The following is a 19,567-nucleotide window of genomic DNA, read 5'->3' as shown; positions in this document are numbered from 1 at the left end:
TAGATGGCGCATCGTTGCAGTGAGACGTAATTTTTTTGGAAGTTAAAAGTGGGTTGAAAAAATAATGGACACTTCCTACAAGGACTGTAATTTACCGCAGCGAACATCTAATAAGGACAGGACGATGTTCACATGAAGTGTAAGTGAGGATGAAGTGAGGATGTTTATCGGACATGCTTGGTTTTTACTGCAGGTACGTTAATCTTGTAATATCAATAAGGACCTAGGTAATGTTACCGTTAGCGTTGGTTGAGTGATGGAGGCCCATTTGATTGATTGCATTTGTAGAAAACTATAAATGCGGTTATACCAAGCAAATTGATAGCAGCACTGTTTGTATCTTTCGACTGTCATTTATTGCACGTGCTACAAAATCATTCTGTGCAATGGAAGATTTACCAACGTTACACTGGTCTGATACAGTTTTGCCTATACATGCGTGAGACTGAGACGCCTGTTTATTTTGTTTTAAGTGTGTGCAGGGTGTGAGAGGGGAATCGATGTGCTTTGATTCCAGCTTGGTAGTTGTAGTCTGTGAAATTAAAAAGCACGTGTGTGTGAAGTATCCAAACAATGACACCTTCATTTCATTATGGCTGCTTTAGCAACACACCTTAAGCTACTGTGTAGTGGGTCCCATTTAGAAGTGGCTACTTCATTCGCGCTTTCCTTGACTCATGGAACTGCGTGAATGTTATTACAACTTTTCGCCACGATATGGCAGTTTAAGTCCGCTTGATACTGTAATTCGTAAGCCATTGGTTTCCAAAGGAGATTTTATTTGTGTCGCCAGCATAGCCTATTGACAATTTATGTTGTAAATAGGCCTACCTTATAATCCTACCTGTAGCTTAGGGAAGCTAACAGCTTTCTATTAGGATCTAGTTTGTTAGTTACAGTTTTGTCATAACTCCCTAATGCATTTTTGCATTTAGAATAGCCAGAGCGTGTATATCTCAATCTGAAAATTAAACAATATCGGGTGCCTATGGACTAGGCTGGGTGAACCCAGCCTGATCTGCCCGCTATTTATTTTTTGATTTCTTAAAAGATTGAGCTTGGTCTGATGAAAGCCAGACTAGCCATGGACCTCAGTTACACAATGCAAGGGAACATGAATCAGCCTATATTTGCACGAACAATAACGGACAAAAGCTCTTCAACTTTGGCCCGTTAAAATGTGTATGAACAGTCTAGCGACGCATTTCATCAAGGCCCATTTGGACATGTCAGTTATTTGCACCACTGGTTAGATGTAAAACAGCATTTCGTTTCAGACTACTGTTACTTAATTTGTGCATTAACAATAACGTTTCAGACTACTGTTACTTAATTTGTGCATTGACAATAAAGTATTACATGAACTAAAGATGACTAAAATCTTATGTAGAAGAAGAAATATTCACAAAAAATCCATCCATCCAAAAATGACCTTTGTTTTTGATAGCTGTTGAAAACGGCATGGAACTGACAGAGATGTTTTTGTTTATAAATACATTAAAAAATAAATAAATAAATAAATAACATTATGCTGATACCTTTTGCTTTTCCCAAATACAATGTAGCCTACAGGTGTAAGTGACCTTTCATCAATCCAGTTGCAATGGATGAACTGTGATGACCTGCCCTACTTGTGATTGTTTAGAGATTTTAAAGGTTTTATAACAATGCTACATCTTCTTTGGCTATTTTACAATCTATTCACCTTTTCAGCACAAGTAGGCTACTTTCTGTGCAGCCGCACACACACACTCAGGCATGCCAAACAAGCATACACAAAAGTTTCAAGAGTGGGGGATGGAGTAAAAGATGGAGACAAATTGAAGTGTGATTTATTTTCGCGGAATGGATGTACAGGACTGAGCGGCGGTCATATTTTGTACCGCTATGCGGTACATCTAGTTTGCACCATCACCATGACACTCACTCTCATAGAGCACCTTACCATGCATATAGAATTACAGGCTCAGTCCCTGCCCTGTCAATGCAAGCGCCTCGTGCTTGATCATCCTTAAGCACACTATGTGGATATTTGATTTAGTTTATATAGTATATTTAGTATTTTTTTATCTTCTACTGTCTCTATTGTACAGTGACAAAGAGTTTTTTATATGTACTTACTTTTTCTGCTGTAGTGTAGTGTCTGTATGCTACTGAGACCTTGGATTTCCCCTTGGGGATCAATAAAGTATCTATCGATCTATCCAGTGTAATATGTTACTTATTTTTTGCCACTGCACACACATATCACAGGTGACTGTACTAACTCTTTGAAATCTTTGTCACCTCTCTCTCTTCTCCTTGACACAGAGCACCGGTGTGTGGAGTCTGCCAAAATCCGCAACAAATACCCCGACAGAGTTCCGGTGAGTAGGCGGCTCCCTTCACGGCTGATAGACTTAGATTCTGTGGTGATGTCCCAGTGCATCTGTCTCTCTCCACTCGCAGGCACCAAATTCTTTTCCCCAGACACACTGTGGGCCTCAACCTGTTGGAGCTGGTTGCATATGGCCGTGTTAGTGCTAGTGTCAGTGTAAGCTTCTTTGCCTCTCTGCACTTGGCCTCCCTATATGTAGCCTCATGCCCTGGAGGGATGGTGGTGCATGTGTGTGTGTGTGTGTGTGTGTGTGTGTGTGTGTGTGGGGGGGGGGGGGGGGGTTAAATGCCTTCCACATTCTTCCCGGTATCCACGAGTCCTCAGATGAAACCCCTTTGTGCTGCGCTCAGGAAAAATAATTTGGAATGTTTATGTATGTCAGTGCTTTTGTGATTCCTAGAATGGGATGTAAACTGACCCCAACTTCACTTCTTGTGTTATTTAAACTGATTGTGTTTCTACACTGTTCTCTTCCCCCTTTCTTTTCTCTGAGGGTGTGTGCATTTCTTCACAGATGCCAGTTTCCTGTTTCATTCCGAATACAATGCTCCCTTTATCTGGAAAGATAGTTGATGTTGGTACACTTAACCGTATTGTATTCTTTGTGCTTCTCAGGTCATTGTAGAAAAGGTCTCTGGCTCACAGATCGTAGATATTGATAAGCGGAAGTACCTTGTACCATCGGACATCACAGTGGCTCAGTTCATGTGGATCATCAGGAAGCGCATCCAGTTGCCTTCGGAGAAAGCTATCTTCCTCTTCGTTGACAAAACAGTCCCACAGTCCAGGTATGGCTCCTGAAAGAAAAGCCTGATCTGTATTAGTTGATGGAATTAAGTTAGAAGTTTTGTGGAAGTCAGAAATGTCCTGGAATGGAGGGCGCTGTGGCACACCTGGCTATAGCGCCCGTACCACATTTGGGTCCCAGTGCCCAAATGACCCAGGTTTAGGCCTGCCTGGGTCTTTTCCCAATCCCACCCCATCATATCATAAAGCCAAAAATGCCCCAAACAAATATACTTTAAGAAAAAGATGTTGATATATTATATAGAAATTGATATATTTAATACTAAAAGAAAAGTCCCGGATAAGCCAAATGTTTTTAAAAAATTATTAGCCAGATTGTTGATATTGATATGGGTGGGACAGGGACTACTAGCGCCATCAATTGAATTTAAATACCTAAGTAAGTAAGTGAGTAAGTAAGTAAGTAAGTAAAGTTTATTTTTAGAGCACATTTAACCACAGCTCTCACTGACCAAAGTGCTGTACATAGTGCATTAGCTAAAGAATAATAAAACAAGATAAAATAAAATAAAATAGTAAGTAAATACACATACAGATCAATGATTTAAGCTAAGACGACATCAACAGACAACACTTAATTACAGACATAACAGGGTGAGACCATTAAAACACAAGGAAGGCCAATATAAAAAGGTGCGTTTTGAGCCTGATTTTGAATAATGTGATTGAAGGGTCATTTCTGATGTCAAGTGGCAGTTGGTTCCACAGCTGAGGGCCAGCAACAGAAAAGGCTCGGTCACCTTTTTGCTTAAGCCGGGACCGTGGGATATGGAGGAGGCCTTGGCTGGAGGATCTGAGGGACCTGGGGGCTACATGGGGATGAATGATATCAACTATGTAACTGGGGGCCAGACCATGAAGAGCCTTAAAGACCAACAGACGTATTTTAAATTGTATCCTTGATTGGACTGGAAGCCAGTGCAAGGAGGCTAGGACAGGTGTAATATGTAATATGTTCCCACTTTTTTGTGTTGGTGAGCAGCCTAGCTACTGCATTTTGGACCATCTGAAGCCGTGCCACCAGTGTCAGAGGGAGACCAAAGTAGAGAGAGTTACAATAGTCTAGATGGGAGGTTATAAAGGCATGGGAGGTTATGAAATACTACCTGAAACCAAGCTAAACAGGTTTATAGCTATTTATGCACATTGTGTAAACACTAATAGATTTTAGACCAAAACTTCAAATCTAAACCAAACAAACCTGAGGTGTTCCCTTTACAGACACATTATTATTATTATTATCATATCATCATATTCCTATTCAATGCTTCCACCTAACACTCTGACAGAAATAAACATTGAGGCCTTTCCCATGCAAAGGTCAAAGATGGCACACGGTGTGTGTGTGTTTCAATGCGTGTGAATGTGTGCAGATGGGTGACATAATTTAGTGTGTGTGTGTGTGTGTGTTAGCTGTTACTTCTACACTAGCTGGCTCTCCCTCAGTACCATGCAGAGGTGGAAAAAGTACACAATTCTTTTCCCTAAGTCAAAATGTAGATACACCTTGTGAAATATTCTCCAACACAAGTGAAAGTTGCAGAAGTTCAGAAGTACTTGGTTTAAAAAATACTCAAGTATTCAAAAGTATTTTATTATTATGACCGCCGCTAGGTCATATAATGATTGTCAAAGTTTTTTTTTTTTTTTCCCGTCATTTACTTCCTGAATTTTTGGTCAACGATACCCAGGACACCGAAACACCGGTGCACATGAAATTTGGTGGGTATGTAGCCCCACTAGACTTTTACGGAAAATGTTTGTTTCGTCCCCGGGGGCCAGGCACCTACATACTATCGGTATTAGAACGGCCGATACATAATTACAAATTCAGTAGGATTAAAAGAAAGCCAAAATAAATATTCATCATCATCATCATGGCTGCATTTCCAGTATTGGCGATAAGCAGGGGCGCCTTCATACCACCTGAGGCCCCTGGGCTATATGTTTTTAAGGCCCCCCCCAAACCGCAAATACTAATTATGATACCCGGCCCGCAATCTGACCCGCCTATTTACATAACGTGCGCTTTTGGTTGATAGGCTACACTGCATGTTAGGCTATATCATTATTGAGCCTATGTAAAACATTTATATAAACAGAAACAGAAAGCCCTTAATCACGTCAGCCTACCCATGACATCGCTTATCAAAAAGGTTAGCCTACTGCACGAAAACAACAGAGTTGAACTTTTACAACACTATAGGCTAAGTTAAAAGATGGGTTACACATATGGACGTTTCAAGCTTTTCAAAAGTGCATGTGTTTGTCGTGTCGGGGGGTTCCCCAGGAGGTTTTTTGAAATTCTGTCTACTTAACACACCATTCTAACACAGATTGGGAGGGACAGAAATACTTTTAGCCTACAGAACAAGCAGCTGGCTCATGTGACGTGAACATTGGCTACCTTATGCATTATCACTACATTACCCAACATGGAGACATATCTCACGTTAACAATCAGAAAACATAACATAGGATATTATTTGTGCGAATATGGGTTAGGTGTTTTGGTGAACGGAGATGCAGATCACTAATTCATTTCTTTGCGCAACAGCCCATGTTCTGCATTCACTCCAGTGAGACAAGTGAAATAGGCCTACATGTTTTTAAAGCCGTTTCATTGCCAGGCTATTTGCTACGATATTTACCTGCTATGCCTTCTGTTTTCATGGACAGTTACAGGAATCCACGTCATTCGTTTATCGTTGCTTCAATCCAACCCACGTTATCCCCAGAGTTTGTAAATTTGTCAGTCATTTTCAGCCTCTCCTGTAGCTCCTCTACTTTGGGATTTATTAAGTTTTGTTACATTTTGTTACACTTCAGAAGAGAAGACAAAGGGGGGCTCTGCATCGATGTCATTGTAGAGCAGTGCAATGTGCTCAATTATGTAGGCTAGCTCCAGAGTAGGCTAATGACTGACGCCGCGAATACGGACACGGCAGTTTATTATTATTGATTCATTATTATTATTATTGGTCATTATTATTATTATTATCATTGGTCGAGGCCCCTGGGCTTCAGCCCAGGTAAGCCCCTGCATTAAGGCGCCAGTGCGATAAGTAGTCGTTTGTCCACTAGATGGCGAATCGTTGCAGTGAGATGTAATTTTGTTGGAAGTTAAAAGTGGGTTGGAAAAACAATGGACACTTCCTACAAGGACTGTAGTTTACCGCAGAGAACGTCTAATAAGGATAGGACGATGTTCACATGAAATGTAATTCCCATTTCTTCTTGAAGCCGAAATAAATCTGTGGATGTTTATCGGACATGCTTGGTTTTTACTGCAGCTACGTTAATCTTATAATATCAATAAGGACCTAGGTAATGTTACCGTTAGTGTTGGTTGAGTGATGGAGGCCAATTTGATTGATTGCATTTGTAGAAAACTATAAATGCGGTTATACCAAGCAAATTGATAGCAGCACTGTAATTGTATCTTTCGACTGTCATTTGTTGCACGTGCTACAAAAATCATTCTGTGCAATGGAAGATTTACCAACGTTACACCGGTCTGATACAGTTTTGCCTAAACGTGCATGAGACTGAGACGCCTGTTTATTTGTTTTAAGTGCGTGCAGGGTGTGAGCGGGGAACAGGCCCGGTCCGGATCTAGGCTGCTCAGATTGGGGGGGGCAAATAGAAATTTGGGGTGGGCACAATGAATACACCCCCCCCCCCACCCCCGCTCAGTTTCACCTACAAATGCCTTACTTTTCACCTTAAAACCCATATCTAATAGCAAACATGACATATTACATAGAACTGTTAATCATAGACCTGATTTTAATATTTACAGATATCTAGGCTATATTTAACATTTATTTTCTATGTGGCCTGTTATGAAATCATGTATTGAACAATTAAAGCACAGTTCAGCTTTAAGAAACTCAAATAGTCTACATGCATGCTTAGCATTTTGTCATCATTAAGGCTACTTTGACAAACTCTTAGTCAGCTGATTTTAATATTTACAGATATCTAGGCGATATTTGTAACATTTATTTTGTATTTGGCCTGTTATGAAATGTATTGGACAATTTAAACACACTGTGAAACCTGAAGCCCAAAGTTGGAAACATGCATTTAGACATTGCTGCAAATGTAAAACCGGATTACTCTGGAATGGCTAACTGTACAGGGGAATGCTTTACACCTTTTTATTCGGTAAGGTCTGCTGTTTCTTCTAATATATGGTTTGTCATGTGTTCGGAAAAAATTCGTGAAGTATTCCACCGAGATGAATGGGTAGGGAGATGGGCGCAGAATGTAACATGACAAATTAAAGGAGAATTCCGGTGTGATATTGACCTAAAGTGTATTGAAACATGATATCGAGTGTGAACGTATGTCTCATAGCCCATCTCGACTTGTCCCCTGCACTCCAAAATCTGGCGCTAGTTAGCCGATGCTACCAACAACTTTTTCAGTAGTGGTGCTTCGGCATCGGGCTAGCCATGCAAATAAATCACTGTTTTACACCCATTTACGAGGCTCAATGTATCTCCACACTTCATTGGTAGACTTCCTAGGGCCCTGCCATTTAAAACGAGACATTGAGAACTTTGAAAAAGCACTGGTAGTTTACTTACAAGACGATTTATACAGACAGTATCTTCACGAAGTTTAACGTTTGCAGCCATCTTGAATTTAGTCACGATAAGTCGAGCAACGAGTAAGAATGAACAGGTATGATAAGGGATCAGATTCCAAAAATAATTCAGTGGAAATGCATGGATTCCAGTTTCTTCCAGTAGCAGCAACTGGAATCCATGCATTTCCACTGAATTATTTTTGGAATCTGATCCCTTATCATAGCTGTTCATTCTTACTCGTTGCTCGACTTATCGTGACTAAATTCAAGATGGCTGCAAACGCTAAACTTCGTGAAGATACTGTCTGTATAAATCGTCTTGTAAGTAAACTACCAGTGCTTTTTCAAAGTTCTCAATGTCTCGTTTTAAATGTCAGGGCCCTCGGAAGTCTACCAATGAAGTGTGGAGATACATTGAGCCTCGTAAATGGGTGTAAAACAGTGATTTATTTGCATGGCTAGCCCGATGCCGAAGCACCACTATTGAAAAAGATGTTGGTAGCATCGGCTAACTAGCGCCAGATTTTGGAGTGCAGGGGACAAGCCGAGATGGGCTATGAGACATACGTTCACACTCGGTATCATGTTTCGATACACTTTAGGTCAATATCACACCGGAATTCTCCTTTAAAGTTAGCCTACTTTTCTCGCGAACCATTTACCACAACTTGCGGCCAACATCGTTTAAAAACTGAGAAAAGGCTCTTTCGTGTGATATGATCCATGTAATATCTTTGTGAAGAGTAGGCTATCGGAGTATAGCCTATTTCAGCAAAGAATGGGTGAATTTGGACGCACTTTCTTTCTTGCCATGCGCTGTCACATTCTCCACTGCGTAAAAGACATAGGCTAAATTAATTTGCGTTGTGAATGCTAAGCTTAATCAGGCCATAGGCTAAATAAAAATCGCTAGTCGGATGCAAAGCAGAATATAGCCGCAAGCGGCAATGGCGAGCCCGAGCACCTCCGGTCCGCAACCCGTGACATTTCGGAATCCAACAAAGCAACGACGCGGTGCGTTTGTATAATGTACATTTGATGCGTGTGCTATTTGTTGTTTCATGTTATTTTCTGGCACATTTTCTTGCTTGGCCAGGTGGGGGCGCTATGCCAGGCAGGCCAATGGAAGCATATCTTTGCAAATGTTCTGTGGCCATTCTATGTTCGTCAAATACAGTTCTTGCATGATTGTTCAAGGACTGAAAAACAATTGCTTTAACTCACAGGCCTTTTCTCCTCCGTAGGCTACTGCCGTATAGGGCTTTGCCTCCGAACTTCGTTATTCGAATATAATTCGATTATTTTAAAAATGAAAGATATTCGAACGAAGTTTAGGGATCTCTTAATATTCGAACCTGTAGCCTATGGAAATCATTTTTTGTAAATGTATTGGGTTGTAAACGTTGTTTTCAATTCAGATTCCGAGGTTTTTTTCACGCCTGGTGGAGTAAAATCGCGAGCTCATTAGCAAGGCTATTATTGGTCATCTGGGCTCCTGTAGGTGAAGTTAGCATCCTTGCTGGTTCGCGCTTAGTGAGCTCCCACAGACAAAATAGACACTTTATTACTTTATTTTAAACTTAACCTTCCTCTGATTTTAATCACCTCAGTTATCAATCAAAGCAAACAGGGAAAATAAATGTCAACACAATCATGAAAAACACTCAAATAAATAAATGTGCAGATAAGTCTGAATGAAAAGCAGCACTGGTTGAAGCCTGGACATATTGTAAACAAAGTAGCCTAACGTTAGCTTAATTTTCTATTTTATCATAGTCTACTGGTTAGACTGTTCAGTTTCCCCACGTGTGTTTAAGTTTCAAATGAATACTTTTTCTCCTTGGGACAGGCCCGTTTGAGTCTTGGAAAATACTTTTCCATTTGCATCGGGATTGAGATGATTTTAGCAGTGAACTTAGCAGTCAATTTGAATGCAACAGTTTTGAATAACAAAACTTGACAAAAACAACAAAACAATTTGAATGCAACAGTTTTGACAAACAAATTCGTGCAGCGTGCTAATGATGCTAACCGGATTTAATAGCAATTTAGCCAGTCATCTTGCACGATTAATGTTTGGATTACATGTGCATGCTGAGGAGGGATGCACCTGTTGAGAGGGAGAGAGAGAGAGAGAGCATGGGGCAAGGAGAGTCTGTGTTGAGGTAGGCCTACTTCTATCGCCTACTCTGGTAGAGTTTGACATACTACAATGCAATATATATAGTCTATTTATTTATGGACAACGTAAGGCAGGAGGTGTGTGTTGCTTTTAATTATGAATGTTCTATTGAACGTATTTTTTATTGATATCGTGACGATTACATGTCTATTGCGATACATATCGCTATCGTTTTATCGCCCAGCCCTGTGCTTAATAATAACAATTTTAACACACGCATAAATACTCAGCCTTTAGTGCACGTAGTCTATTGACATTGACTGATACACTGCCCTCTGGTGGACAGAACATAAAGAACTTAAGTTTGATACCAATATCGGTCTTACTGAAGACATTTAATGGTTAAAATATTATTAACACATATTCGAATATATTCGAATTTTAATATTAATAAACAAACGAACTTCGAATATGATTTTTGGGCAAAAGTCAAAGCCCTACTGCCGTATAATAGCACTGAAAATGTTGTGGCATGCTTGACTGAGCAGGACTGTACATTACCTTTTTTGTCAGATCATGGAGAGATTTCAGGTGTGGAATAACTTTAAAAGGAGACTTCATATGTTAGGGTGGTGTGGGTGATTACTATTGAAATGTTAAAACCGAACTGTCCACTGAAATCAGAACTTAAACACCCCCTGAATTCATAATGGTGGGTGGGTATAAATTGGGTACACATTGTAACCCAAATTATTAATTGCACAAAAATATTGTTTTTTTGTTAAAAAAAATAAGATTAGATTCCCCATGCAAACTTTGAAATGAACAAACTGAACAAATATGTTGGTAGTGTTGCATATTGATATTAAAGTATTGAAGAATCAGATGAAAATACAGTTGCTTAATATAAAGACTTATAGGCCTACAGAATATTGATCATTTAAAAGTAAAAATCACATAGGCCTATTATTTATTTATTTGTTTGTTTCAAATGAGTAGCCCTCAATATAATTTCGGGTCTTCAGGTAGCCCTCATTCCCAAAAAGGTTGGAGACCCCTGGTCTAGGAGGAGTACATTCAAATCTATCATGTGGCATCAGTGTTCTTGTCATTCTTTTTGTTGCCAGTGGCTGGCGCTATGCGAAATATGGATTATGGGCTTGTGAATATTGTCATTACCATGGTATTCAATAACCTGTGAAATTTAAAACATTTCAAGCCATGCATGGTGAATTAAGACACATTTATTGTTTATGTGGAAGGGTATTAAAATTCATAGTTTCGCCATTTCGTCAAATTACAACATATCAAAAAAAGCTTCACAATTTAGAATCAGAAGCATATTGGCATCATGTATACCGACTTTCACATGAATCGGATCAACCGTCTAGGAGGAGTACATTAAAATTGGTCATGTCCACAACGCACAAAATCCCAATTATCTCACTTCCTGTGGGCGTGGCTAATGGCATGTTAATACAAAAATTGATTGTTTCTGGGAGTTACATGCACCCACCAAATTTGGTGTGTGTATCTAAAACTATATGCCAACCCATATGTCACAGTGACATAAGGGGGCGCTATGGAGTTCCTGGGCAACGCCCGGTGCCAAGGCTTTTCCCCTGTGTATTCACGGTACCTCTTGACGTGTGTGCCAAATTTCATGCGTTTTCACCGATGGGAAGCACCTCTTTTGGCATCACAATTCAACACATTTTAGTCCGCACAAAATCCCAAATACCTCACTTCCTGTTGGGCGTGGCTAATGCATTGTACATACGAAAGTTGTTCATCTTGGGGAGATACACACACCTACCAAATTTGATGCATCTAGCTGAAAGCATGTGCCAACCACTGCATCAATCTCCTAAGGGGGCGCTACTGAGTCCCTGGGCCACACCCGGGGCCAAGCTCTTGTGCCTAACTGCTTTGCGTGACACCTGATGTGTGTGCCAAATTTCAAGACTTTTCACCCATGTTAACCACCTCAAAAAAGGAAAACGCTCTGAGACAAAGTTAAAACACTCGTGATAATAATAATAATAATAATAATAATAATCCTTACAAAAACAATAGGGCCTTGCGCCCTTCGGTGCTCGGGCCCTAATAATCTTTCCAAAAACAATAGGGCTTCGTACCTCTCGGTGCGCGAGACCGGGACGGTCGGTGCTCGGGCCCTAAATATAGAAAGAAATGGGCACCAAGGCCACAGTGGCCTGTGAACCTCAGATTTTCAAAGGGACATCACGGCCAACGCAAGGGGCAACGACGTGGCCGCCGTAAAATTCCCACCCTGCTTATAACACAGTTAAGGAATGACCAATGTTAACAAACTAACTGGCTAGATCACCTTAGAAAGCTAACATGCACATTAGCTAAAAACAAATCTTATTCAAACGAAAATAATACAAAAAAGGTCTTTATTTAAACCAGCAACAAGAATCTATATTACATCTAGTAGCCTATAACCTTTATGGAAATATAGCTAAGCCCTCTCTACTGAAGTATGAAACAGCAAGTGATGCACTTAGTGTGCTGCTGCTCCGGTAGCTTATTTATACTATCTAACCAGCAAATCAGCACCCTCGAAATTCAGACGGGACGAATTAGAAAAGTGTGATTGGCAGATTCAATAGCTGTCAATTAAAATTGACCAATTAGGTGGGGTAGAAGAAATATTTGGAGGGGCATTGCCCCTCCCAGCCCTATTCTAGATTGAGCTTGGTCTGGTGAAAGCCAGACTAGCCATGGACCTCAGTTACACAATGCAAGGGAACATAAATCAGCCTATATTTGCACGAACAATAACGGACAACAGCTCTTCAACTTTCGCCCGTTAAAATGTGTATGAACAGTCTAGCGACGCATTTCATCAAGTCCCATTTGGACATGTCAGTTATTTGCACCACTGGTTAGATGTAAAACAGCATTTCGTTTCAGACTACTGTTACTTAATTTGTGCATTAACAATAACGTTTCAGACTACTGTTACTTAATTTGTGCATTGACAATAAAGTATCACATGAACTAAAGATGACTAAAATCTTATGTAGAAGAAGAAACATTCACAAAAAATCCATCCATCCAAAAATGACCTTTGTTTTTGATAGCTGTTGAAAACGGCATGGAACTGACAGAGATGTTTTTGTTTATAAATAAATAAATAAATAAATAACATTATGCTGATACCTTTTGCTTTTCCCAAATACAATGTAGCCTACAGGTGTAAGTGACTTTTCATCAATCCAGTTGCAATGGATGAACTGTGATGAACTGCCCTACTTGTGATTGTTTAGAGATTTTAAAGGTTTTATAACAATGCTACATCTTCTTTGGCTATTCTACAATCTATTCACCTTTTCAGCACCAGTAGGCTACTTACTGTGCAGCCGCACACACACACTCAGGCATGCCAAACAAGCATACACAAAAGTTTCAAGAGTGGGGGATGGAGTAAAAGATGGAGACAAATTGAAGTGTGATTTCTTTTCGCGGAACGGATGTACAGGACTGAGCGGCGGTCATATTTTGTACCGCTATGTGGTACATCTAGTTTTTAATGTATTGAAATGTAATGTTTATTTTGTCAGTAATGGGGTGTTCAGCCTTGTTGGTCAATAGGACTTGAACAGACCAACATCAACATTTTACCTATTTTCATAGCTTTGTAACTGTTACAATGGATGCAGTAATGCACTTTAAATCAATATCCATACTCTATTCACAAATCTAAAACATGTTCACTGCCAAATACAAAATATGATAACTCAATTATGAGTACCGGTAGTTTATTTACTGTTTAATGATGTAAAGATCTAAGCTAGCTATGTAGTGAATGTCAGGTGTCTAATTTCATTCCTACCTCACCATGATCATGGAGGATGTTCTGATGAAGAATCTGGTGTCACTATTATTACCACAGCCAAGTTCAAATTGGCCTACTGAAAAAATGGTCTTCAATATGATCTATTGTATTATTGCATTTAAAGAATCACTTAAAATGTGCTTAATAGTAATGAGTACTTCATGTTCATATTTCAAATGTAGTGGAATCAAAAGTACAGTATTTGTCTTTCAAATGTAGTGGAGTAAGTCACAAGCTTCCAAAAATATTAATAGTCAAGTAAAAAACAGATACTCAGGAAGTTAGGAAGAGATAACTGTAACTGTTAGCATAGAAATCTAGACCCAAATTACATTTGCTGCCAGGGCTAGTCTAGCAACTCTCCATTGGCTTGTGAGCTCGAAAAATTAAACTTCTATTAGGCCAATCAAATTGTGTATAGTCGTTAGGCGGGCTTAACATAATGATTGATGGCAGAGTTGCAACGGTTTGGCTTGAACTCCCTGCTACTTGAAAACAAAGAAGATGGATGTTGCTGTTGGCGAACAGTGTGACACGAGTTATGCTTTTATTAAGTTGACAAAACTTTGAACTAGCCAACTAGCTCCGCTGGTGGGAAACGCATGGGACTCATAGCGCTGTCCTATTGCGTGCAGAGGGAATTTGAAAGACAACCGATTATCCTGCCCCTCTGAGCACTGCGAACGGTGAGTGCCCAGACCCTACATTTTAATGTGTGTCTGGCTTGTCAGGCTATGTAACTGTAGTTAATGGAAAGAATAGAGGAGTACTGTAGCTAACATTATGCTGTTCAGTTTTCCCCTTTTAAAAGTTTTTACTCTTAGCTTGTTTTCCTTTATATCTTAATGTCTCCTCTGGACTAGCTCTGCTTTAGAAAATATCAAACAACAATCTTGGATTGTTTTGATTCACATGCAAGTACAGAGGGGAGGGGTAAGTCTTTTGTGTGTGTGAGAGAGAGAGAGAGAGAGTGGGGCAAGGAGAGGCAGCGTCAGTTTTCTGCCGCTGCATGCAACTAATAAAAGAAGACTGTATCTACATGAAATAACAATAAAATAGAAACTTAATATGTGGCAGTCACACTAAGGGGGCAAACATTTTAATTTGAAGGGGTACCGCAACCTTTGCCGGGCCTGCAGTACTCTACTGTATTGAATAGCAATACTGTAAGGACATTGATTCAAATTTCAAGATTCAATTTTCCTTTGCCTAAAATTGCTGACAGTCATTTGTGTCCAGTCTTGATCAGTGGTAATTTTCCATAAGCGGCATATGGAAATCTCTTGTGAAGAACATTATTTGTATCGTCTTCACATTTATTTTTTGTAGGGCAGTGCTGCCCTTTGCCTCTTGTGGCACAGAGGCAGGGACACGTGTTGGTTCCTCCTCTACCTCCCCCCCTCAGGGGATGTACGTGGCCATCCCTGTAACATGAGAGACACCCTGTCATGTGGACTCTGGAAGGGTGAAAGAGAATTCTCATGAGAAAGAGACCATTAGGTCCACATGTACCTTTCAGCCATGGCACAATGCAGGCCACACCTCACCATCACTCATCAGAGTGCTCCATAATCCCCCCCCATCCCCCTGGAAACAGTACACCCTTTTTGGTAGTTTCTGAGCGAAAGAAGCAGCTTACTGTCCAAAGTTCTGGGCTGTTCTGAGTGAAAGAAGTGGCTTACTGTCCAAACAAATGCCCCCTAGCCTGTGTGCAACTGAGTTTTGCATATGGATGCGCTCCACTGGTCATGGTAGTTTGTACGTGTCCAGACTTGCCCTGGCCAGAGGCAACACCCCTCACCCATCCCCCACCCCCTGCCCGTTTCATGAAGGCATTGTTCTTTTCTGGAAGAATGACTCTGTGTGGATGACCATGTCTCCATGACATGAGTCACGATTCTCCTGTAATTAGTCTCAGATGTGAGAAAGGGGATTTTTTATTTATTCTTTATTTATATTTATATTCAAAATGGTTCTGATTCTCATTAGAGAATACAATATTCTTGGTCCATGCTAATGCTTTTTAAAAAACAACAACATTTATTTGGGATAGTCAAATACGAATCACGTCTTTGTCCGGGGTAACGTTTTAAGCCTTTCTTTTAGATACAAAACATACTGTATGTGTACATTAAATTCATCTTGATGTAAGCACCACCTAAAATAAATGAATGACAGACACCCATTACCATCTATTACCATCAGGCCAGTTTTCAAACCCACAACAACAATCAGGAAATAAAACTGATTGCTCTAAATTCTTGTTACCGTATATTCTGTGTCATTGTCAGAATGGGATTATGTGAGTAGATATGATCTGATATGATTAGCTAATTTTATGGACAGCTAATTGTAGGGGACTGCAGGTTATACTGACAGAGGAGAGGTGGATAAAGTGTTCTCTCTTGGAGAAGCATATTGACTGAAAGGGACAGATTGTGATAGGGCTGCTGAGTTTGTTTTGAGGGTGTATGTCCATGTTAGAGGCCCTAGTATGTCATCAGCATGTGAAAATAACTGCTCTCTGAAACACTACTGCTTTTGTTTATCATATATGTACCTGCTTTTTGCATAACAGAGGAATGTTAGAATTATGATCCTGGCAACTACAGTGATTAAAACCCAAGAAGTGATTTGGTGGTGGTGATTAGGGATCGACCGATATATCGGTATATTTGCCGATATATTTGCGTTTTTTACGTGTATCGGCATCGGCTGATAAGCCGCTGCATTCGCCGATAGTTTTTTCATTTACATACAGTCGTCCACAGGCAGCTCTGTGTTGCTGGAGACGCTGCAATTCACGTGCAGACTGCCCCTCCCCCACGAGCAGAGTGCTGAAAGCCTGCTCTTCAATACAACAGTAAACTTTAAAGGGACACCAGGGAAGCCCTATTGTTTTTGGAAAGATTATTATTATTATTATTATTATTTGTTCACCTTTTTGCTATTTTTGAAGTGGTTAACATGGATGAAAAGTCTTGGAATTTGGCACACACATCTGGTATCACAATGGCTACACAGGCATAAAGGCTTGGCCCCGGGTGTGGCCCAGGGACTCAGTAGCACCCCCTTAGGTGATTGATCCAGTGGTTGGCACATACTTTCAGCTAGACACACCAAATTTGGTAGGTGTGTGTCTCCCCAAGATGAACAACTTTCGTATGTACCAGGGGGTCAAGAGCGTGCAGATTAGCTTCGGCATATTAGCATACGCCATTTTCAAGTATGGCGCTGCATGGAGCATTTGGAACCAGCTCCATGCACGAAAATCCGTGTTGGGCACGAGCTCTCATGCGCGTACATGTTGGTGGGCGGGTACCTATCCGGCGGCTACACGAAACTTTACAGTGATCATCAAATACCCTCTAGATTTAAATGCCCATCAGTCTCAACATTTAACTATATAATAAAAGTCAAAAAGTAAATTAAATCTCATACCAAAACCGGAAATCGTCTGCGTTTGATAGCCTGGTATGCCGCTCCAAACAAAACGCATGTCTCACAATAACGTAGAAAAGGTCTGCCTCGAATAAGCCTAACTCAAATAAATACCTGTGCTTTGCGCAGCCTAACTAAATAGCAGACGCCGGACATAATTTAGGATTTACGGAAAGTATGCCATCATACGATATTGGACGCCTGGCGATGCTCTGGCCGTCTACTGTGCCTCTGACACCGCTGCCTCATTTGGATGGTAACTCCACAGGTGAGCACGAAGATTGGATGTCGTGGATGCGCAAGTAAACTGTTTTTTTGCTGAGTCCGCAGACAACATTCTCTTTAACGGTTACTTCACCATCTGGGGTGTACAACTCAAAGTAAAGACACCACATTTTAGATGAGTTGGAGACGTAATTGTCCGCTCAGGCTGACCGTTCTGTGCGTTATCTTCAATACTATCTTCAATAATATTGAATATCTTCAATATTATTTTCAAAACAGGGTGGCTATTGAGGGCTCTGGCTCCAGTCATTATTGTGGCTACTGGCTATTATTGGCTTGTTTTGGTCATGGGCCAACGCTAGAATACGTTTAGAGCACCCGCTATGAGATGGCAAACAATAAAATAAAAAACAAACCAATCATAGACTGTAAAAATGCGCTACACTTGGCACTAAAAACCGAATAGTTTATTTATAGTTCGACTACGGATATTTCACGTCATGTTCGAATGCATATTTGCAGCAGGACAGCAGGCAGACCGCTCTTAGTTAGAGCCGCTGGTATCCAATGAAATTAAGTTGCGCTTCAGGGCGACTTCACTCGGACTCCATGCGCGTTCCCGAGCAACTTTTTCTTCTTCTTATGAGGCAAGGACTTTATGTGCATTATCGCCACCCTCTTACTGGAGGTCGACTCTCATTTTACAGAATATCCAATAAAAATCGACGTTGCTCATGCGTCATTTCCAGCTTTGTAACTTGGCGCATGGTCAGAGCCGACTGGCGCTGGATCCGAACCCCAGTGTTCAAGATGGCGTTGACTATGAATTGGCCAGATTTACTAGCCTATAGCTTCCACCATTCATTTGTATGGAGGGCGGGACTTAGTCACTCTCTCCAGTTATATATAATACCTCCATGGTATGTACAATGCATTAGCCACACCCAACAGGAAGTGAGGTATTTGGGATTTTGTGCAGACTAAAATGTGATGAATTGTGATGCCAAAAGAGGTGCTTCCCATCGGTGAAAACACATGAAATTTGGCACACACGTCAAGAGGTACTGGAAATACACAGGGGAAAAGCATTGGTACTGGGCGTTGCCCAGGAACTCCATAGCGCCCCCTTTGTATTAACATGCCATTAGCCACGCCCACCGGAAGTGAGGTAATTGAGATTTTGTGCGTTGTGGACATGATCAATTTTAAAGTACTCCTCCTAGACGGTTGATCCGATTCATGTCAAAGTTGGTATACATGACGGCGAGATGTTCCTGATTATAAATTGTGAAGCTTTTTTTTTATATGTTGTAATTTGATGAAATGGCGAAATTATTAATTCCCTTCCCTTCCCTTAATACCTTTCCACATAAACAATAAATGTGTCATAATTCACCATGCATGGCTTGAAATGTTTTATATTTCACAGGTCATTGAAGACCATGTTAATGATAATATTCACATGCCCATAATGCATGTTTGGCATAGCGCCACCAACTGGCAACAGAAAGAATGACAGTTACACTGATGCCACATGATCAATTTTAACATACTGCTCCTAGACTGTTTGTCAGATTCATGTGAAATTTGGCAAACATTATGCCAAGATGTCGCTGATGTTAAATTGTGAAGGGATTTGTCACACATTGACTTATTTGTTGCGGCCCACAACAATATGAACATTGACCACCACACAATGATTTTCCAGGTTGTACTAAATTGTGCTTATAACCACGCTGTGCTAATTTGTTAAAAACTGCTGCATTTAGGTTAATTCTGCAAACCAACCACCACTAATGGAATTCAATTCTCTGGGAAACACTGGTCTTAATGCCTCTAAGGTTCTATTGGAAAGGTGGTCTTGAAACCATCTAAAGGAAACATTGATTAACAGTGCCAAAAGCCTTTGACAAATCAATGAACAAAGCTGCACAATGTGTCTTACTGTCAAGCTATATAGTAGCTATATAATTTCAAATATCAAATTATTAATCAATATAAAAGATGATTCCAGTGATACCAAATATACCTTTGCTATATTTACTTCCACTTTTTACCCCTTTTCAGGCTAATTCGCTTAAACTAATTGTAGATGATGATTTGTCCCACCCCTCACAGTTACCCTTCAATAAC

General features: G+C 40.4%; 1 protein-coding gene across 2 annotated transcripts in view; it reads left to right on the top strand.

The window, feature by feature from the left end:
* The window catches only part of gabarapl2 (GABA(A) receptor-associated protein like 2), a 37,076-nt gene that overhangs the window by 16,854 nt on the left and 655 nt on the right, over positions 1-19,567 (top strand). For both annotated transcript variants that reach the window (XM_042110646.1, XM_042110647.1), the window contains exons 2-3: positions 2,311-2,366; positions 2,993-3,165. In XM_042110646.1, coding sequence (XP_041966580.1) covers positions 2,311-2,366; positions 2,993-3,165 — 229 coding nt within the window. The remainder of the gene's footprint in view (positions 1-2,310; positions 2,367-2,992; positions 3,166-19,567) is intronic.

Source organism: Alosa sapidissima, chromosome 11 (genome assembly GCF_018492685.1).
Source record: "Alosa sapidissima isolate fAloSap1 chromosome 11, fAloSap1.pri, whole genome shotgun sequence".
In the NCBI taxonomy this organism is placed as follows: domain Eukaryota; kingdom Metazoa; phylum Chordata; class Actinopteri; order Clupeiformes; family Clupeidae; genus Alosa; species Alosa sapidissima.
Note: the sequence above shows the minus strand (reverse complement) of the source record. Positions and strands in the feature narration are given on the sequence as shown.